The sequence below is a fragment of the Channa argus genome, chromosome 23, assembly GCF_033026475.1.
Source record: "Channa argus isolate prfri chromosome 23, Channa argus male v1.0, whole genome shotgun sequence".
Classification (NCBI taxonomy): Eukaryota; Metazoa; Chordata; class Actinopteri; order Anabantiformes; family Channidae; genus Channa; species Channa argus.
The window spans coordinates 8,352,181-8,374,377 of NC_090219.1; the positions used below are offsets into that span (position 1 = coordinate 8,352,181).

The 22,197-nt window shown below is 40.3% G+C and overlaps 1 protein-coding gene across 2 annotated transcripts in view; it reads left to right on the forward strand.

The window, feature by feature from the left end:
- pik3c2a (phosphatidylinositol-4-phosphate 3-kinase, catalytic subunit type 2 alpha) overlaps positions 1-21,101 on the forward strand; it is a 38,079-nt gene extending 16,978 nt beyond the window's left edge. The window contains exons 5-33 of one of the 2 annotated variants that reach the window (XM_067493221.1): positions 837-957; positions 1,789-1,900; positions 2,091-2,170; positions 2,455-2,518; positions 3,381-3,527; positions 3,606-3,639; positions 3,939-4,179; positions 7,797-7,919; positions 8,022-8,189; positions 8,472-8,586; positions 9,238-9,380; positions 10,608-10,799; positions 11,095-11,188; positions 11,376-11,470; positions 11,665-11,855; positions 11,949-12,049; positions 12,778-12,870; positions 13,117-13,246; positions 13,511-13,647; positions 14,232-14,401; positions 15,100-15,256; positions 16,161-16,270; positions 17,133-17,340; positions 17,459-17,583; positions 17,830-17,947; positions 18,036-18,117; positions 18,468-18,574; positions 18,697-18,822; positions 19,161-21,101. In XM_067493221.1, coding sequence (XP_067349322.1) covers positions 837-957; positions 1,789-1,900; positions 2,091-2,170; positions 2,455-2,518; positions 3,381-3,527; positions 3,606-3,639; positions 3,939-4,179; positions 7,797-7,919; positions 8,022-8,189; positions 8,472-8,586; positions 9,238-9,380; positions 10,608-10,799; positions 11,095-11,188; positions 11,376-11,470; positions 11,665-11,855; positions 11,949-12,049; positions 12,778-12,870; positions 13,117-13,246; positions 13,511-13,647; positions 14,232-14,401; positions 15,100-15,256; positions 16,161-16,270; positions 17,133-17,340; positions 17,459-17,583; positions 17,830-17,947; positions 18,036-18,117; positions 18,468-18,574; positions 18,697-18,822; positions 19,161-19,343 — 3,767 coding nt within the window. In that variant the 3' untranslated portion in view covers positions 19,344-21,101. Of the gene's footprint in view, positions 1-836; positions 958-1,788; positions 1,901-2,090; positions 2,171-2,454; positions 2,519-3,380; positions 3,528-3,605; positions 3,640-3,938; positions 4,180-7,796; positions 7,920-8,021; positions 8,190-8,471; positions 8,587-9,237; positions 9,381-10,607; positions 10,800-11,094; positions 11,189-11,375; positions 11,471-11,664; positions 11,856-11,944; positions 12,050-12,777; positions 12,871-13,116; positions 13,247-13,510; positions 13,648-14,231; positions 14,402-15,099; positions 15,257-16,160; positions 16,271-17,132; positions 17,341-17,458; positions 17,584-17,829; positions 17,948-18,035; positions 18,118-18,467; positions 18,575-18,696; positions 18,823-19,160 lie in introns of both variants that reach the window. The other variant, XM_067493223.1, reaches the window with a different exon arrangement.
- Positions 21,102-22,197: the final 1,096 nt, after the last annotated feature.

The window sequence follows — 22,197 nt, forward strand, 5'->3', positions numbered from 1 at the left end:
GGGTTATTGATGGAGCTAGAGATGGTCTCCCACTGTGTGTTTCTGTGTTCATGTCTGTAAACTAACCTTGGTGTGTGTGCTGTAACCTGTGTTTATGTTTAGAGAAGGGTAAGAGCTTAAACCTCTGTCGAAGTAACAGAATAATCTGCCTTGCATAGCACACACAAACAACTAGAGATGACCCCAAATCTCCCCCTACTCGTAAAATACAGCAATTCCACAGCACTGCACATGCTTTCCTTTGATCCAAGAACAGGTTCGATTTCAAATGAAACTTGAGCTGTTCAAAACATGGCAGCTTTGTTTGTGGTTAGAGAGAGATTCCAGTGACTGCAAGGTCCAGAGTGAAATGGCAGCAAATGTGTGGGGTTTTAACAGTCATGGAAACCCTTTCATGCTAATTTTTACCTTTTTAATGGGTAAATTGTAACCCTTGACCTTTAACCCCTGCGATGCACTTTGTACATGTGTGGGTGTGTCGGATGTCAAGTTCACTGTTGAAAGGAGAAGAGGAGAGAGAGGAATATGATGGTTTGGGGTTCTCCAAATTCCTCTGTGCCTTTACTTGAATCATCATAAATCTCCAAATCCTTCTTGTTGTTTGTTGTTTATCATGTTACATATTGTTTGTAGTAGAGTAATGTAAAGTAACTAATTCCCATTGCTTTGGTCTCTTTTCCTTAAGCCTTTTGATCATCTTGATCTGTTTTATACCAAGTCACTTTTTGTCTTTACGCTTTTACAGCTAGTCACTCGCGTCTCTCTCTGTTCCCTTACTCTCCATCATTAACAATTCCTCATTGTCATCACTTTACGTTTTCCTGTTTCTTCCTCAGTGAGTTCTCCTGTGGAGTTGTTAATCAGTCAGACTCTCTGCTGGGTCCACGATGACCTGGATCAGGTCGATTTCTCCAGCTACTTGCTCAAAATCTGTGGCCAGGAGGAAGTGCTGCAGAAGTGAGTACAAAAAGCAACATGCTATTGTGGTTCTGAAATGTATTTCCAAAACCCTTATCCTTTTAGAAACTGCAAGAAACACCCTTTTCCAAGCTGATCTGCCATATTTGTTAACAATAGCCTATGTAGTGTTTTTACTTTTTTCTGTCTCTTTCACAACGTTGCTCAGTGTCTCTCTTCCCTCACTTTTTTTTTCTCAGTCACTCTCATCTTGGCATCCCCTCAAAATCTTGTACAAATAGCAGTAGCGAATGTTTCCATATCTTTTCGTATGCCACCCACTCTCTTTCATGGGAATGGTTGCCATCATACCAGGATTTAAAGGCCAAATACACCCAAATGTTTAAAAACTACAGATGTTATCTGTCAAGATTGTAACTGCGTAACAGATTAATGTTGTGTAAAACACATACCACTGGCCACTTCATCAGGTACTTATCAGGTACAAGTTAAAACTGTCAAAGGCAATAAATGTACTATGTGTTTATCATCAAGGCCATACTGGGTGCTGGTTCGAATGTTTTGGCCAGTCTATTTAAAATGAATGAGGTGGCCAAATATACCGTTACTAATATTATATATTGGGATTTTGGCATTCAGAGTCATTGTCTAAAAACCTGCAAATTACAATTATATTGAATACTTCTTAACTAACACCAGTTTTCCTTTAAAAATATTGTATTGTCCCAAAAGATAAATAGGTTATTGTCTGGGAAGTGGGGGGGGGGGGAAGTCACAGTCCACTCCCCTGAAAGAGATTGTTATCCTTAACATAGGTACTGTGTGGTTTTCCTAACCTTAACCTAACTATTCTGTTGCCCTGTGCCACAGTAAACACAGCCTAGGCAGCCATGAGTATGTCCAGAACTGCAGGAAGTGGGAGAATGAGATCACGTTACAGCTTCTCTGTCACTCCACCATGAGGAGAGACTTGGCTCGCAGTGTAAGTAATTATATCCAGCTAACATATCAACTTTATTGGCACATTTTATTGAACTGTGACATAGTACAAGCAAGAGTTGTTTTTAACATGTGCCCGACGATACAGCATCCTCATTTGATGAAATGATCAACAGTTTAGATCATGGTCTGTGATGTTTACTCTCTTTTTTTTTTTTTCTTCTACTTTTTAGGAAGAAGATGACAACTCTACAATAGATTTAGAGAAGCACTTGGGTCAGGTGGAGAGGCCTTTTAAGGAGAATGTCACTAGGTATGAGGATCCTGCAATGTTTTGGGAGAATGTCAGAATGAGCATCTAATTATGGATCTTGAGATCTTTTTTTTTTTTTTTTAGTCAAGCAATTAGGAAGGAACGTAATAATTTCTGTATGAATGTTTTTCACTAAATAATTTCTAAGGCCCTAACCCCTAAAAATGATGAGTTAGCTAAAGCAAATTCTCTGTTCTCTACTGATATGGCAATAATAAAAATGCAATGCAAGTCCTCCTGTTGTTCCTCATTCCTCAATTATCTCTTTGTGTGTTTACTTGCAGGCAAGGCCTGGCTGACTATTTGGAAGGCTATCACAATCAAGTAAACATCTGCCTACAAAACGAGGTACATGTGGTCCCTGTTATGATCTGGAAAAAAGCAAAGTAAAAGCAAAGGATGAAAAATTATTTAGATGATTTCCAGATCTTTATTTTGGAAAACATCAAGAGGAAGCCTAGAAATGTGCTTTTGCACTGTGAATTATTTGTTATTGAGAGGGGTTGTATTTAGTCAATATTGCCTTGTGTGCAAAGCAGCTACTGTACTTATGTCTTCTGTAGCTGCACTCTACTACATTTAAATATGTGGAATATTGTATAGCTGTAGAGACTCATTTAGCTCCTGGCACTATCTCTGAAACCTAAAAACAGCAGATGTCCACTGAGTGGTGTAGAGTATCACATGTTGTTTTCAAATCGGAAGAATTTTGTCTTGATTCACATACTGCTCACATAGATCCTAACTGACTAGTCATTCCTGGAAGGCAGGCTTTCTTGAAATGTTCATGTGTTTTTCAGCCACTGTCGATTGTAATTAAATACATATTGAACTTAGAACAGGGAGCTAAATTAACCCCCCCCCAAAACAATTTAAGCCTGCTGGTGGCATTGAGATTTATCTGAGTGAGTCATGACAGTGTCACATTATGTACAGTGATTAATGTCCTTTTAGCATGCAGAAGTATGTTGCTTTGAGCGTTCTTTATACAAACATCCACACACAGTAAGCTGGTTTGACTTAGAAATTCTGTTCACATGAGAATTTGATTGATAAATTGGTGGTGGTAGCCCTCTGGAGGCCTCCTGATGTGTTATTCTTGAGTTAAACGATGGATTTGATGTTTAAAGACAAAAGTGAGTATGTGAAGAGTAATTCTTTTTGCAATGCATATGCTATATACCAACCTGCTCTGTATCTTTGTATACAGAGTATGCAGTATAAGACAGTGGACCGAGTAGTACAGACGGTGAAGAACCTGTGCTGTGCACTGGGTGAGGTGGAGACCCAGGATATTACAGAGGCTGTTAAAAGACTGCGGCACTCAGTCAATTTACCCAGGACACGCTCACCCAAGGTTGGCGTTTGATACATACTGTATACATATATTCTCAAATCCATCAAAGTATTGTTTTTAAGGTATTTTGCTTTCTAGATGGGGTCCACATCATCTGGTCAATCATCAAATGGTAAGTTCTCTACATACACAGTCACACTGAACTATTTATTCACTTAGACTACTTGCTGCCAACAATAAAACATGAACACAAGTGTTTAACTGTTTTAGCTTTATTTCTTGCTGTCCAGACAAGCAGCAAACATTCAGTAGTGCCAATAAAGTCTCTACAGACAGCTCATGAAGTACCTTGGAGTGGCAGTCTGTGATTCTTTTTTTTCCATTGCTTTCTTACAACAACTGTGTTTATAGGACTAACTGCTACCATTATATCTGTATGACCTCACTCTGATCCATACCTGACTGTGACAGGTCACACGAGTCCTGTGGAGGAGAGCATGGCCTTGCTAACACAGGCCGTCTATAACCTGGCCAAGCTTTACTTGCGCTCCTTCTGCCCTCCTTCCACCTCCTTCAGTTCTCCTCCCTTGCCCCAGGCTGCAGATGGGGAAGCTGTGGAGGGGAGGAGCTGCAAAGAAGCCTCTGGCACCACAGACCACCTGCAGTTCACTCTGTTCGCCTTGCACGGCATCTCAGCCAGCTGGATAAGCAGGTAAACTGATAAACACAGAACTAAAGCTAAGTAATGTCTAAAATATAAAGGCTGGCAAATGCATCACTTTTTACTATATAGTGATTTGTGTACTAAACCTGCAAAATAAAAACTAGGGGGTGGGGGTTACTTTGGAAGGAGTGATCCTAGTAATCATATCTAGAACTTTAGCATGTAGCATCACTATTTTATTGATACCACAAGCTACAATAAAAGATTTTCATTGCATCCTGGACACATTATAAAGTATTTTATGCCTTTATATGGGTTCAAAATATGTTAGTGTCTTAAAGAATATGACACACAGTGTATTGATAAAGATTCTAGGTCTGTGTGAAGCCCACAGTTGGATATACATTGCACCAGTTTTTTATTTTCCCAGAACGTACTCTTAACTTTGATGTAGGATAATTAAAACCCATATTCATGCATTTGTTCTAACATGATCACCCACTTGCTCAGTAATATTAGTGCCACCCACATTTTATTTAATTGTGTTTATGTAAAATGAGCTCAAAGGACAGAAAGTGGTTCAGAATTATAAGCACTGTACTGTGATGTAACTACAATAGCAGAATATCCATAATTCCACAAGCAGCATACAATGTGAAAAAGCATGGTTTGGTCTCCACTTGCGTAACATTTTATCAGTAAGCAACTAGGAGTGTATATTTGTGACACTACGACATTACAGCCCAGTCGCAGGCTGTGTTGTCACAGCAGATAGTCTTGTTTTCTTCTACTAAACAAACGGCTCCGGTGTTGCCCCGCATGTCTTACTTTTCCATGCCAGTGTCCAGTTTCACCCTGACTTTATCTCCTGCGGTTGTCTGGAGCAGAGCTGAGCCAAATTTTCCGTTCCAAGCTCTGTCACGCATCAGTGACCAACATTAGTTCTCTACTGTCAAAACCATTCCCACAGGGTCTTGTACAGGTTTGGAAAGACTAGAAACAACTGAAATTGTTTTGTTGTGGCTTATTTTGTAAAGGGGGCAAAAAAAGACAGTGTTTCATTTGGTGCCACTGTCATTTCACCTACTGTGATCACTGAAGAGTCCTCATTCAAAGTGGAAGCGGAAATCGGCCAATACATGACGTTTAATGGTAACCAAGATCAAGTCTAGTGAACACTGTAATGTTTTGCATTTTAATATGAGATAAAATAGTATAGTATAACCCTGGCTGCAGGATGCCAGTAATTTGAAAACCTTTCTTAAGAATGGTTGCAGTGCCTTTCCTTTCACGATCATTTTCTGGTCAGCCTTCCTAAAGAATTGCTTAATAGCAGGCCTATTTACTCCAGCACATCCTCTCCCAGCAGCTATTTTAAGCCAGCACCAAACATTGCTACAGTGACAGTCATTCCAAAGACACTTCCAAAGAATATTTAGCTCCCTACCACCCGCGGCCAGAGGGACACACCAAGTACAGTATTTCCCAGCAAAGACGGAGTAACTAGGCTTTTCTATTGTGATGTTGTGTCACTATAATCTGACTTATTGCGCTCTAGATGTTTGGCATTGTTATGGTGAGTGTGTTATCCATCTGGAAACTCAGTAGATGCCACGGCATTGCCAGCACCAGGACAAGTAGGGGAACTGCCAAAACAGATGGTGCTGATCAACAGATCAACCCGGTTGTAATAACAATCTGCGTCTCCACTCACCACTCTCACATGTATCTCTAATAGAAACGGAGAGCTTATTTTTAACATGTTGATAAAACTAAATTCTGGATGTGTTGTGGAATCATTATTGCATCGCATCACATCTCCTTTTTTTTTTTTTTTTTCTAAGTCAATGTTACTGTATTTATTGTTATTTTAATACAATTAATATTATTATGATGCTGCTGAAATAACTTTCTGGGACTGTGGAACAGAATCATTGTTTATGTAATCAGTCCCACTTGTGCTGCTTCTTCTATATTAAATCCAAATGTTTGCTGTGTCAATTAGTACATGGAGTTTGCTGACCTCATGTGATTCTCTGCTTGGCCCTGCTCAGAAGAGTGGTTGAGAAGTAAATTTTTATTGCAACATAAAAGTCACAATATTTGGTCCTTGGACTGGCGTGGTGTGGAATGACTGACAGAGAAACTCTTGATCTTGCCCCTCATTTACCCACAAATGCTGTATTGAAGCGGTTTACTGATCGTAAGGTTAGAACCTTAATTGTAGACATAGTGGAACATTGTCTTTGGCTTTACCAGCAGTTTAAAAAGGCTGCACGATGGACACAAAACAGTGCAAAACCACACACATTAAGCTACATGCCAAACACATTTAGAGCATATATTTACCCAAATGGCTCTAGTTGAAAGTAAACTGAAAAAGATACCTTTTCTGAAAACCTGAAAGAAATTTTTAATAGCATTTGGCAAGAAAGACTATATTGTATACACTATACCCAATTCTGGTGTCTTCTATCGCCTCCCTGAGGGTAAAATTTGAAAATGTGAATGCAATGGAATGGACAGAATCTCTTATGATTCTGTAGGCTTGGCTCCATATGCTATTTTCATATTTATCCATTGGTTGCATCTGTTGCTTCCCTGTTATTATGTTAGCCATATATCCTATTCCTTGGAATTTTTCTTTTCCAAACATTCATATTTTCATACTGCATTCTTATACATCATTTCCAAAGGCTGTTTACTGACATGAAAACTTTAGACCTATTTATTGAGGAGGTTCAATGTGGCTTTCTTAACAACACAGTTGGTTTTCTCTGTGGAATTAAAGGGTTCCATTACACATTGTTCCTAGATATTTTAAACCTAAGACATGTTAGTTTATCACTAGGAAACTTCATATGTAAATCTGTATTGTGCGATTGTAAAGGAGAATTCTTTAGACTTAAAGCCTCTACACAGAAAGGACCCCACCCCCCACCCCCACACACAAGGGCTGCCTGATTGATCTCTTTTTGTGTGTCTCTGTGGGCATGTACAGAGTAGCTTCCACAGATGAAAATCAACCTGAGACTTACTGAGTTCTAAGCAGAATATCTGGAAATATTTGTGTGGCTGTCGGGAACCTGCTAGTGTAATTTATGCAGTCAGTAATATCAGATTTCCACCAGGAAGTTTCTAGTTTCCCTCCCAGAGTCTTGGGAACATCTTGTTGGTGTACATGAGGATACTGCTGCCCCATTTCTTACTTACCTCAAAGTTGCCCTTGAGCAAGGCACCTACCCCATACTTACTTCCAAGTCAAAGTTTCTGTGAATCTGTGAGGCATGTAGGACATTTCTGAAAATAGACACGTGCTTAGCGTGCCGTGATCTTTGAACACATCTTAACATAGATACAACCTATTCGTTTTATTTAATAAGTGGTTGACACATACTTAATCACAGCTAGTATATGGGTCTCAGTATGGACCCAGGCTGCATCTTTTTACAGATATTTTGTAGCAACTTACCAACAGCAGCTGCATCAGTGTTATACTACTAAAAAAAATGCATTGGCTTTCTATATCTGATAGAACATTTAATAAGCTGTACAATAATTAAATATAAATACAAGTTATCTCATCTGAACTTTTAATAATCTGTGGGTTAAATAAATATAAAGCGGATGCAATTATTGTGTTTTTCTGTGTTGTGTTGTTTCAGTTATGAGAAATACTTCCTAATGTGTTCCCTCACCCATAATGGGAAGAGTCTTTTTAAACCTGTCCAGTCTAAGAGAGTGGGCACATACAAAAGCTTTTTCTACCACGTCAAATGGGACGAACTGTAAGTGATTGGCACCATTTGTGTAGAATTTCCCATAACAATCATTTGTTTTTGTTTTTCTAAACTTCTCCACACTGCTGACACTGTCCTTGTCTCTCCCAGGATCAACTTCCCCATAGCAGTTGCTGTTCTCCCACTGGAGTCTATATTAACTCTGACTCTGTTTGGGGTGCTCAACCAAAATGCCAGCAGCTCCCCAGACTCCAACAAACAACGGAAAGCTCAAGAGCTGCTGGGCAAAGTCTCTATGCCGCTCTTTGACTTCAGACGGTGAGAAGAGAGCAACAGCTGGCTGGCTGTTTAATAACTAGCTTTTTTTTTATCAAATTTTTCTGTACAGCAAGCAATCAGTAGAGAACTCATGATTTTTAACCCTACATAATGTGAACAATGTTAATAAACCATGAACAAACAAACAATATTCTTGCAGCTTATGGAACGGTGCTGTAATTATGGAAAGTAATTGGCAAATCATGAAAATCTTTGCCGTAGTGTTGTCACCGTGATTGTTTTGGGGTTTTGTTGTTACCGTAATTCTTAATCGTGTTGCAGGGTGCTTGCCCGGGGCAGCAGGCTGTTGTGCCTGTGGACAACTGCCCATGGAGCTGCCACTGCCAGCTCTACAGTCAGCCGCAAGAAGATACCCACGGAGAAAATAGTTCTACAGGTTGGTTATAATGCCAGCAGCATCAGTCGTGGTGGCATTTGTACTTGTGGTGGTGTTAGTACTGCTAATAGTCATTGTATAAGAACCCCATTTCCATAAAAGTTGGGACACTGAGTTACTCTGCGTTTGGGAACTGAGGAGACCATTTGCTTTATTTACTTACTTGATGGAAGAGTTCAGCTGCTGAAAAGTGTGGTGCCTCCTCCTTCGCATCCTAAGGATCCATATCTTTTCAATGTATGACAAGTCTAGTTTAGTTTTTTTTTTTTTACCAAAAGTACACTGTTTTTTTGCCCCTGTCCCATATATTTTGAAAAATGTGTTTTTATGAAATTCAGAATGAGCCTTGTACCATTTTCAACCTAAAATGATTGGCATATTGTGTTCAATATTAATTTACATTTTCCACAGAGTTAAACTTTTCTGGAAATGGGATTGGCATGAGTAGTGTTGATTTAACTAAAATGTGACCTGATTTAAGAGAACAGAGTAGCATTGATAGATTTAAAGTAATGATAACCATTGTTTTTATCGTGCGTCATTTTCTTACAAAAGTTTGATATTTGTGAAGAAAAACTATTGTTGAAGAAATGTGTTTTCTGGTATCATAATTCAAACTGATTCCAACCTTGGCATTTGTGATAACATCAGGTGGACTTCCCTAAATCACCAGTGGATATTTTATATGTGGGTCCCAAGGAAGCCCCAAGCCCAGAGCCCCACACACTGGAGGAACTAGACCCAGACCTACGGCGCAAACTGGAGAAAATCTGCAGTCGAGCTTCCAATTTTGGGTATCTCCCTTCTTAAAAAGAAACTGTTTTAAGAACTGTAACGGGTTGTTGTTGCGCTAAAAATGCTCATAGTACAGTAGATATTGTAAACAGTAGATATGTGTTTGCTCCTAGGAGTGATTTCAAATAAAACCACTAACATCATTTATGTCAAAAGAGAGCTCGTCCTAATCTTGCTTAGCTTAATGTGCAAAACAGAGATTCTTGTGCAAACACAAGAGACTTGAAGTTGGACAGAGTATTAACTTTTTAAAAGTTGATCAAAATGACCTGTTTGAGTCAGCTCCATTTTAGCACCAGGCTTTGTTGCGTGTCAGTCGTTGAAATGAGTGCTCGCATGCTTCGGAAATCTTTCACTTCATCGGAAAATGACCTCGGGGGGGGGGGGAATCGAAACCACACTGTTCAGAGGTGTTTAGGCTTTTAAATGTTGAACATTGGCTCCAAGACTGGTTTGTAGACCATTTATTGCTGGTCAGGCAGTTTGTAGAGTACAGTATTTGGTGTTTTAAGAGTCTTAAATCATGCACAGAAACAGTATTTCTAGGGAAGTTTATCCCCTTCAGCAGACAGCTTTTTGGCTTTCTCTCAGACCACCCAAAATCCGTTGGACTTACTAGATTTAAGAAGCGATTTTAAAAGATGCGGCTGTCTTTGCCAGCCACAGTTCCCTATAAACGCCTGTATGTTGTCTGCTTCACTAGATCTGTTCTCTTGCAGCTGCTCTAGGCCCAGCTAAATGCTCTCTTATGCCTGCTGCCAGCCAAATCTCCTCCACTGCCAACATCCATGAGTCTCAACCAGCACTTTAGCATAGAGCACTCTCTCACTGGGCTTTCACCGCCTGCTTTCTGTCTTGCCTATTCATTTCTCCAGCCTCTTTGGGCACAAGACTTGTGCAGCTGTAGTGTAGTGATCTGTCGTATGTCATTAGTTTGTTTGATATTTCAGTAATCTCTGAAGCTGGGGTTATTATAAAAAAAAAAAATCATAATGAGGTCAGTCAGCCACTCTGGCACTGTCATAAAGGCAGATATGTTTATTAGTTAAAGTAGTTTAAAAACTGGTGTCTAGGTGATTCCTAAATTTGATATGCCATAGACCTACAAGTGTCACGTGAGTTATGTCTCATGATATGATCTCTCTCTGTTGGTTGTTGATCCTGTTTATTTGTTTTTTGTAAATACCATCCCATCCATCTTTCCTCTCTATCTGGTTTTGCTCCAGGCTGAAGCGGGCAGATCACCAGATGCTTTGGGACCATCGGCTCTACTGCGAGAGGGACCACCCCAACAGCCTGCCCAAAGTGCTGGCCAGTGCGCCCAGCTGGGACTGGGCCAGCATGGCTCACATCCACTACCTTCTGCATCACTGGCCCCCTCTGGCACCCGTCATTGCTCTGGAGCTGCTCGACTCAAAGTATGGCCTGCGTACAAAGTTAATGCACACATTTGATCTGGGACACCACAGATCAAATATCCCTAACCTATCTGAAAGTTCAGAGTTCAAAATGATACTGACTTCAGTTTTAAGCCAATCAATGCAATCTTGAGCATCAATAATAGAAATGTGTTATTATGTTGTAGTGGTTCGTTTGTGGGGCTTGTTTATTTTTTATTGCAGTTTTTTTTTTTTTCGTTAACTGTACAGATATCTTTTGCTTCTATGTCTTGTGTCTAATTGTGTGTGTGTGTGTGTGTGTGTGTGTGTGTAGGTTTGCAGATACAGAGGTGAGAAGTGTGGCTGTCAGTTGGATTGAGAAGAGCAGTGATGATGAGCTAGCTGGCTATCTGCCACAGCTAGTGCAGGTACACATACAATTACACACTTAATTATGAACTTTAGTGACTGAAACTTACGCTCATATGTATGATTATTCTCTCAGACAGACTCGTTCACTCATTTACTTATTACTCAACTTGTCTTTTTTTACATGTATTCACTCCAGTTCCGCTATGTCATTCTCAGTCCCTTTTATCTGTTGTCTTTTACCAGGCATTAAAATTTGAGTGCCACTTAAAAAATGCCCTCGTCATGTTCCTGCTGTCCAGAGCAGAAGGCAACATCAATATCGCCCACTACCTTTACTGGTAAGAGTGTTGTTGAACATAAGTTTTAGTCTTTTTAAAATGACTGTCTTAGTGTTGATGCTCTCCATAGAGAATGTAGTAGTAGCATATAACCTGCTTCCTCTATATGCCACAAAACAAGTGCAGTTAAGCTAGTGTTCACAATGAGAGTGTCTCCTAAATTTTGACCGTTGTGATGTGTGTAATGGCTGCAGGCTGCTAAAAGATGCTGTGCATGATCCTGCCTGGGGAAGGCGATACGAACGGGTGCTGGGTGCCCTGCTGTGTCTGTGTGGAACAAAGCTGAGGGCAGAGCTGGAGAAACAGACTCACCTGGTCACTCTGCTGGGAGCTGTGGCTGAGAGGGTCCGACAGGCCAGTGGATCCACACGACAGGTTCATGCAAGTTTGATCTGACTGTAATACTCTACTGTAAGTACTGTGTTTGTTTGTGTAGTCTTAATAACGTGTGTGTGTGTGTGTGTGTGTGTTCAGGTAGTGCTGCAAGAGGGACTTGAAAATATTCAAAACTTCTTCCAGAGGAACAGCTGCCGACTCCCCCTCAGCCCTAGTCTGGTAGCTAAGGAACTAAATATAAAGGTAACACACATTTTGACACAAGTATCATGGATAACAAGATATTGTTTTGTATGAACAAAATACCACAGTATTCAGACATTCTTTATATTTGTATACAGGTTAATGGAGACGTAGACATATATAAATAGGATGAATTAACTATAATTAATCCTAACAGTATGTATTAACAGTGAGCCAGAGAACAAGAAAACCTCAACTGAATTGTTTGCCAGGAAGCAGGAAAACAGCCACATAGTCTTTGTAGAACCTCAGAGATTCCAGTCATCCAGGAAATGAGCTACATAAAGTACAGTTTCTGCCAAACATAAAACAAATGCACTCACATATTCTCAAATATTATTCAGATCTTCATCAAGGAAAAGGATCAAACCTTTCTTCTCTGGTTCAGCAGCCAGTGTAGGTCAGGCTTTATACCAGCTGTTGTAGTTTAATTAGAGATATAATGTTACGCACAGTTACACACATTGATGCGTGTACTTGCACTTTGCTTAGGTGACTGAGGTGTGAGGTTTTCAGAGAAGTACTGTATAATGTGAGCATGCACTATATGGCTGCTGGGTAGTAGCAACAAAACCAACGGTTTTTAAACATACTGAACGTCTTAAAGAGATGAGAGCAATTTAGAAACGCAGGGTTCATATCATGCTGAAGGTCATATTACGCTCCAGGATCTGAAATAATACTGTGATGTACTACAGAAGATAAGATCTTTCCGTGTGTTTGTGTAGGCTTGCTCTTTCTTCAACTCCAACGCTGTTCCTCTCAAGTTGGCTCTGGTCAACACCGACCCACTAGGAGAAGAGATCAATGTTATGTTTAAGGTACTGTACGTAAACAAAATGCTGAAAATGAAACTTAATCATTTTAAACAATACCCAGAAACAAATTCTTTGTTGTTTTCAGGCACACTCCATTAGTTTAATTTGGGGACTTGTTTTCAGGTGCATTAAAAGCCTGTTATCTATGCATGTGCACTGTGCCACCTGGTGGCTGAATCAAAATCCAACCAGCGTTAACAAAGTGTGGAGTGTTGGTGTAATCTGCCTCTATGTCTTTGCGTGTATCAGGTTGGAGAAGACCTGAGGCAAGATATGTTGGCCCTTCAGATGATCCGCATCATGGACCGCATCTGGCTGCAGGAAGGGCTTGACCTCCGCATAGTAAACTTCAAATGTATCTCCACTGGCAAGGACAAAGGTAACAAACATATAAGGACACATGCATGAACTTTTAAATATGCTTCCCTGAGCAAAGTCCAAACATACTGTTTATACACTGTAGATTTACACTGTAAATGTAACTCTTACTCTGTACAATTGTTTTTGTAGTCAACTTGTATTAAAAGCAATATTTTTGCTGACAGACTACTATATTCTGAGCAATGCACTACCATTTAAAAGTCATACCGAGCTCACTAATGTGGACTTGTCTGGTTTACTAAAAGTTCTGCTGTGTGTTTAGGCATGGTGGAGCTGGTGCCATCCTCTGACACCCTGAGAAAGATCCAGGTGGAGTACGGTGTCACAGGATCCTTTAAGGACAAACCGCTGGCAGAGTGGCTCCGCAAGTACAACCCTGCCGAGGACGAATATGAGAAGGTGCACACATGAAGAATATGCTTGCATTTGCAGGATTAAACCACTGTGGAAGTGCCAGTCCAACCCCACCACAGCAGCTGCTGAAATATAGCACACCAAGAAAAATGTGTCCTCCTTCACTTTTACCTATAACAAATAATCGTTTCACACAGTGGTTTAGGTTCACACACAGTCTTTGGAAGACGCAGGAAAATGGTTTAAATAAAACAATAATTTAAATGGTTCAAACATAAAAATATATACTAAACATATTCTGGTTGATATACATTTGATGCATATCAATTGTGAAACTTAAGTCTTAACCCAGAACCTCTGACCATAAAAAAATACTACTCAATATATCAGGCTTCAGGAATACATTTATCATTAGTTTTTTTTTTTCAAGCCTGGTGACTACAGGGTTTTCCTTTTTTCATTCTTGAAAGTCTAGAAATAATTTTGTTAATTCTTGATGTTGCAAAACCACCTGGAAAAATAAACATTAGGTCTTGCCTCTCTGGTCATGAGCTTCAAATCCTTCTGAAGCATTTAGATTTAGACGCTAACAGGGCCTGGACTTCACCTCTTCTTTATCGTCGTTTTAGGCATCAGAGAACTTCATCTACTCATGTGCAGGATGCTGTGTGGCGACCTACGTACTGGGTATCTGCGATCGCCACAATGACAACATCATGCTGCGCTCCACTGGTCACATGTTCCACATTGACTTTGGCAAGTTCCTGGGACACGCCCAGATGTTTGGCAGCTTCAAAAGGTGATCACATCTGCGTTAGTGTGCTATCAGGGTTTAAAGGTTGATGTCTCAAGATGTTGTGAAGTAGTTATCGCACTCTAGGTGAAAGGTTGTGTACCAGCTGTTTTCAGCAGGGGTTACCAGCATGCAGTTCTGCAGGAACACATGTAGTGGCTTGCTTTGCCAATTGCATAATAATATGAAAATTCACATTGAAATTGCCACGGTTGTATTGTATCCTAAGGTGACCACACAAATCATCATTTGGAATGATTAAATGAGGACACGTGTGTGCGATGTTATTGGTTCTTATTGTCTGGTAAGTTGATTAGCAGGCTAATCTCTGGGAAACTTGGTGACCTACGATTCCTTTGTGGGTCAGTGAATTTCAGGTGCTGCATGATTAATGTGTATTTCAGGCATGACCTGGTTCAGAGCTTACACATTTGCACATTTCCCCAGCTGGGATGTGCCCAGGTGGACACCACACTTTCAATTGTTGCCATTGAGCATCTTCATAGGCCTTGTAGTAACTTGCTAAATGCTCCCTCTGTGGTACGTTTCGTGTTGTTTAGAAGGAAACGCTTTTCTTACACAGATTTTCCCAGGGATTTACTTAAAGACTTTTAGTCTGCAAGCACTTTCCTCTACCTTCTGAGCCAACTCTCGTTAGACACTGCACTTAAATCTTCTTTCTTTCCCTCAACCTTTCCCATCAGGGATCGAGCTCCCTTTGTTCTGACCTCTGACATGGCCTACGTCATCAACGGAGGCGAGCGTCCGACCAGTCGCTTTCAGCTGTTTGTAGACTTGTGTTGCCAGGCCTACAACCTCATTCGCAAGCATTCTGGGCTCTTTCTAAACTTACTGTCACTGGTGAGTCAGAACACACACAGACACACATACAGACACTAGGAACTTTACTGAAAAAGAAAATGAACTGAATTCAAAAGTGAGTATAGCTCATTGACACATTGTCTGTTGAATAATTCTTTCGTGAAATGATGCTGCTTTTGTATTGTATTTTAATTTACATAGCTGGGTTAATTAACGTTAAGTCATTTTTTAAAATGGGTATGCATGGTTTTCAAGTCTTTTATAAATGTTGCAGCTCAGGGATTAGCACACAAGGTACTGACGGTGGAGTTGTTTCTCAAGTCTCAGAACCATGTTTGTTTCTGTCTACCTCATGCAACTTTGTGCAGATTACATACACAAAGCAAATGCAGAGCGATATCGGAATCATGCTTAGAATGTAAAGTTTCATTATTTTCATTATTTTAGCTTTTCTAAGTAAGAATAAACCCACCCCATCTGCGTCTGGCTACAGATGTGAGGTTTACAGACCATGCTGCTCTGCACCTTCCAGATAATGATATCATTGTCTAGAGGACATTCTTTCTGTTGGCTGGACTGTTGTCATGTATCACTTTGATTTACAGAGTTATTTCAGAGTGATGAGACAATGATGTCACTGGATAGGAGTGAATTTATTGAGTGAGTTTATATTCCACATCTCCCAGCCACTTTGAGCTTCTACGCCAAAACATAAGGTGTGCTTAGAGACGCCCCCCCGGTTTTTGTGCCAAAGACTTTGCACTTTTATAGTTACAACAGACCCACAAGCCTTAATCCTAAATGTAATTCGTGGATTGCTGTATTATACATTTACAGGACAAAGGTATGGTTATTAAAACGGAGAGTCTTCTAAACAAAAACTAAGAAGCTATGTTCTAATTTGTGTGATCATCTCTTATTGTTGTGTTCTTGTGTTTCATAGATGACATCGTCTGGCCTCCCAGAGCTAACCAGCCCGCAGGATCTAAAGTATGTGTTTGATGCACTGCAGCCCCACAACACTGATGCTGAGGCAACAATCTTTTTTACAAGGTAAATACACATTAATTTCTCTCTGCCCAGATACAACTTCAGCTGTCTCCAATTATGTTTCAGCAAAAACATGTCTTTGAACTCCATCCATTATTTGTAACTAGTTATAGTATTCTGTGTCACGGGTGGCTGGAGCCTACCCGAGCTGTCATTGGTTGAGAGTCAGGAAACACCCTGGATGGGTCTCCAGTCTATCTCAGGGCCAACACAGAGAGACCTACACAAGGCAGACAACCATGCATTCACATCTACGGGCAATTTAAAGTCACCAAATTAACCTTACATGCACCTCTTTGGACTGTGGGAGGACAATGTCCAAGCACAGGGGGAACATGGGAACTCCACACAAAAAGACCACAGCCAGCTGGTGGATTCGGACCAGGGACCTTCTAGCTGTCAGGTGGCAGAGCTGACTCTTTGACATGTAATTCCTTAAATTTCTGTATAGCCTAAAAATCGGGAACATGCTGAGGAAAAAGACAATTTAATTTTTTACCATATCTATTGTCTAAACTAAAGTAACTATGAGCACAATTCTCTGTGTTTCTGCTACAAAGTCAAAATCCACCAGGTGGCAATAGCAAGCTGTCAGGCATAGATAGGAACAAGGATAGCAGGTGTCTCTCACACATACAGGAACAAAACCTCCCGATATATTAGAACTAGGTGTCGGGTCTACCTTGTCTTTGTAATACACGTCAGGCTGAATTGGAATTAAGTTTACAAAAACACGTTTATAGAAAATGGGCTTTGTGGAGATTATCTGTAAGAATCAAAACAGCATATTAACAATTGATCTTCTGCATTGTTAAAAATCTCATCACACTCATCACTTCTTCTTTTTTCCCCTCCCCCACTCCAGGCTAATAGAGTCCAGTCTAGGCAGTGTGGCCACCAAGTTCAACTTCTTCATTCACAACCTTGCCCAGCTGAGATTCTCTGGTCTTCCAGCCAATGACGAGCCAATCCTGTCTTTTTCCCCAAAGACCTACACCCTAAAACAGGAGGGCCGCATTGTACATGCCTCTATCTTCTCCTTCCAGAAGAGATACAACCCCGACAAGCACTATGTGAGTCCTGTTGTGTCATATTTGTTCCTAAACCTGTTCGATCACATCTGGATCCAAACCGAAAAAGCTTTGACAACTGATTGTGTGGCCGTCTGCTTTCCTGTCGTCTCTTGTGTAGACGTATGTGGTGAGGATCCTGAGGGAAGGCCAGAATGAGCCCCAGTTTGTTTTCCGCACTTTTGATGAATTTCAGGAGCTCCACAACAAACTCACTATCCTCTTCCCCCTTTGGAAACTGCCGAGGTACAGTATCACCTCAGTCTCTTAAAGTGTCAAATCTCTAATAGTAAATGTCTTTTCTTTTTTCTTTTTTTTCCCCCCTTTACTGACATCTAAGACCCACCACAGTGTTGCCACTGTTGCTCACCTACCTTTTCCTCTATATCCATGTGCAGTTGCTATGGACACAGTGCCTCAGTATTTTGACTTGGAGTTGCATCAGCTCCAGTGGAGTAGTAAATACTGTATCTTCTTCTGTATTGTCTCCAGTTTCCCTAACAAAATGGTGCTTGGCCGCACCCACATCAAAGAAGTGGCAACCAAGAGGAAACTGGAGCTCAATACCTATGTCCATAACCTGATGAGGAGCTCCACAGAGGTTACACAGGTACATGCACATACAGTCCATCTGCACACATAGCAGCACACCGTTAGTAATCTGAACCAGTGTAGTGACCCATGTTCTCTGTTTTCAGTGTGACCTGATCTACACCTTTTTTCATCCTATTGCACGGGATGACAAGACAGAAGGTTTAGATGCTGCTACCAGAGCACCAGGTAGATCCCTGCACTTTCTGTGCTCTTTCATTGTGGCTATAAAGTAAGAGAGAGACAATGTCATTTTTACCATGAGGAAGGCCCCAAAGAGAAGGACAGTAGGTTATCAAGATTGAAATAGATTATGCTTTGTGTCAACAACACTGAATTATAGCTACTGAGCCAGAACAACTACAGTGGAGAAAAGGCTGTATCAAATTTTCCTTCTCATTTAGGAGCCTAATATGCTGCAAAAGATTCATATTTGAACAGACTTTATCTGGAAAAGTCGGATCTTGGCATCCACGTATGTTCACAAATGTATCTATTCTTTTAAATCCAGCGTCTAAAATGTTGTCTGATTGTTACAGAGCCTCCGCTCAGTCCCACGTCTGGTCGCGTGGAAGGAGAAGTGAAGCTCTCAATATCCTACAGGAACAGCACTCTGTTCATCATGGTCATGCACATAAGAGATCTGGTAAACACGGAGCACAACACAGACTGAGATGCAGCTTTCACAGACAAAACTTAGATGTTTAAGAATAAACAACACATTTTTTTCATCTCTCATCAGACTGTTAATTCATCTGCCCCCTTTAGGTTTCCGAAGATGGAACGGATCCCAACCCGTACGTGAAAACTTACCTGCTTCCAGATCCACACAAGACTTCCAAACGCAAGACAAAGATCTCAAGGAAAACCAGGAACCCTACTTTCAATGAGATGGTTAGGAAATATTAATAATTAGACTTAAACCACGGACGTACAAATTGTTGAAGTTTGTTGTCGGTTATTGAATAACAAAGACGGATTCGAACTAGAAGCTGTAATGTAAGAAAACATGTTTAATGGGTAAAATTAATATTTATTTATTAGGTGGGTTTATTTATTAACGACAAAATTGTGGACCTATGTAAGAACCAAAGCACAACAACAAAAAGTATTTAGCACCATATCAAATGTTTTTATTCATGGTGAATATATGCAGCAGAAAATGCATATTGATCATTGGAAAGCTTTTACTGTGGCCATAACAGACCTGTTTCTCACCTCTTCCTCCACAGCTGGTGTACAGTGGCTACAGCAAGGAAACCCTGGGTCTGCGGGAGTTGCAACTGAGCGTGCTCAGTGCTGAGTCACTGCGGGAGAACTACTTTCTGGGCGGCATCACGCTCCGACTCAAAGACTTTGATCTCAGCAAGGAGACGGTCAAGTGGTACAAACTTACGGCCGTCCCGTACTTCTAACCATCCCCACCTGCCTCTCAATGAAGCCAGGAACTCTCCAGATAAACGCTGCATGCACTCGCACCATATAGAAAATATGATTCAACCTTACTTGAAAATACTGGTCACCTCAGCCTTGATTTCATAAAAATGCTACTTTAGAATTGGCGGGTCTAGAAATGGATCCATATTTTTGGAGGAGATTTTGGACATCAGGTTCGAAGCCCACACCAGTTTCTTTCACCAGTCATTGAATCGTGTTGTGATTAGTATTCTTCAAATGGTCGGGCAGGATACAGCCGTGCTTGTTGCTTAAAAAACTTGCATCACTAAATACATTTGTTGATCCGAAGCGGCGAGCTAATTCTGCAGAATTTCATCACCGCATCCTTACAGCTTCAAACAAGGGTCATGAAGTTATTCTCGTGTAACACGAAAACAGAATAACTTGTGACACACCCTGAAAGGGTGAGCAAACAGGCGGATTCAGACACCCTCAAAGGGGAGCCGGCTCTTCATTTTTGGCTGTTTTTGCTTTTCTTCTTTAACTAATCATGATTGTTTCCATGATGAACAATGTCCACCTCTTTCGCCTCATTTCTTTCTCTAAACTATAACAAACAGCTGTAATATTTTGTACATTTTGATATTAGAGGACCAAACTGCTTACTTTCAGAGGAGTATATATAGATTGTTATTTTTTAAATATTAGAAAGAAGGCTCGTTTTTACATTTTCCTTGTTCATTTTCTTTATAGACAAAGAGGAAGCATGAGGGTTTCAGTTTTGCGTAGAGTAGTCCAGGAAAACCACCATGACATTAAGATTCCCCAAGAATGTGCCAAATGTAATGAGAAAAACAGCAAATCAAACCACTCTCCTCAACAACAGGGGCTGTACAGAGTGCCTTTGTTTGTCCTCACAATCTCTTTATTGCTCAACTGGCCTTATTGCAATGTATGTTTTATTAACAATGTGATATGTCCTTATTAAAGAAAAATGTATATTGTGTAAAGTTAAATCAGCAGTTCTTCCAGAGCAGGTTTGATGACAGATCTGCACTAAATGCACACTACCAGTGCTTTCTCTTGTGGTATCACTTGACTGTTTTCACAAGCACACCTTAAAGGGGACATTGTATCACAAGCTTCAGAACATGCTCTTGTCTGTGCCCTGAACATATTATGGAGATTGGTATTTCCTGTGGTTCCAAACCACATTTCAGACATTTCCAATGACATTATACAAAGTGAGCACTTGGTTGAGCCAAACTACCACACTCACTCCCAGTGCCTAACATTGGTGCAGTAATATCACAATCTGCGTTAATGTTTTGCAATAACTGACAGAAATGGTGTATTTTAAAAGACTGAAGATTGTCTGAATGTTGACAGTGTCAGTAAACTGAGCACAGCTCTGTGCTGACACTGTAACTTAAACCATTATCAAAAGGGAACAACATCCTGAGCAGAAATTAGCTGCTTTCCTCACTGCTTTCTAACTATAAATATATATGAAAGTTGTTAATGTTTAATAAAGAAATTAAGATGAATTTATCTGAAAGGGTTTTTCAGTGATCTACAAGACAGTAATGATCATAGCAACACTCACACTAAATTATTAGTGACTTGATCCGCTCTTTTAGTGACTGTACAAAGCAAGACAGCAGAGTTTGTATTAACATGGCCAGTTATTTATTCCTAATTGGTGACCTGTAACCCAATGGAGTGTGTACTGTAATCCCTCTTTCCTAAAGCAAATTAAATGTTTTTGAAACAAATTGCTTTTCCCTGTTTTTAAAAAGTGTATTCGGTATAAATATTCTACATGAACTATAGTAATATTATGTAGGCAGGTATTTTTTTATGAACACGTTACATGTTTCAGTGACAGGTTGAAAGCTCCTTTGACTGCATTTAATGGATTGTTTCCAAACTAGATGTAACTTCCAGGTTTGTGAACCCAATCTAGTTTACAGTTACAGTCACAAGTAAACTCCTTAACCACTGATAGTAAATGTGACGGTGTTTTCTGGGTGTGTGTTTTGTAATAGTTAAGGGTTTAATTTCTACTATGGTTGTAGATCCAATAGCATTCATCCTTAACCCACGTCTGCAAATGTAACCCTCCAACATGTATGCTTTTATCAGGTTGGACTCTAATCTGAACTTTACAGCCATGGGCCCAGTCCATTAGCCTTATCCTAGAACCATGACTTTAGCCTTATTTTGGTTATCATAAATGTATATGTTTGTATGTAGCATAGTATAGCACCATATGGGCATCTCAGATGGGGTTAAAAGACACTAAATGCAACAGTCACAAACTGACGCCAACTGAAAAAAAATATGTTTAATACCTTAACGGAGACTTAACATTTTAATTAATGCAGAACTTTCAGTAAACACACAAGTACTGTCCAAAGTCTTAGGCCACCATCAGCTTTGCTGTTTTTAGCAAGGTTCAGTTACAATACCATGTATTTCCCGGCCTCTTTATTTGCCAGGCTTCCTTTAGCAGTTCTCCTTTCCCATACTGCCTCTGTGATGGCCTTATCTGGAATTTGGGGAGGCCAAGCCATGGCTGTCAGGGTTTTATTTGCTGTTGTTCCCCCCCCCATACGCAATTTCACTGCGTCAGCAGTGTGACTGGGATCATTGTCTTGCTAAAAAATAAAAACGTTTCAAATCAGATGCTTTCCAGAAGGAATGGTCTGATTAATTGAAATCTGTCTGTACTTTTCAGCGTTCGTGATCTAATAAATTGGGACAATATCACCAACACAACTGGTAGAAATGCTGCCCCGAACCATGACAGACCCTCCACAGCTGGTTAAACCCTGGGGCTGCATTTCTGCCAGCTGTAATGGTGGTATT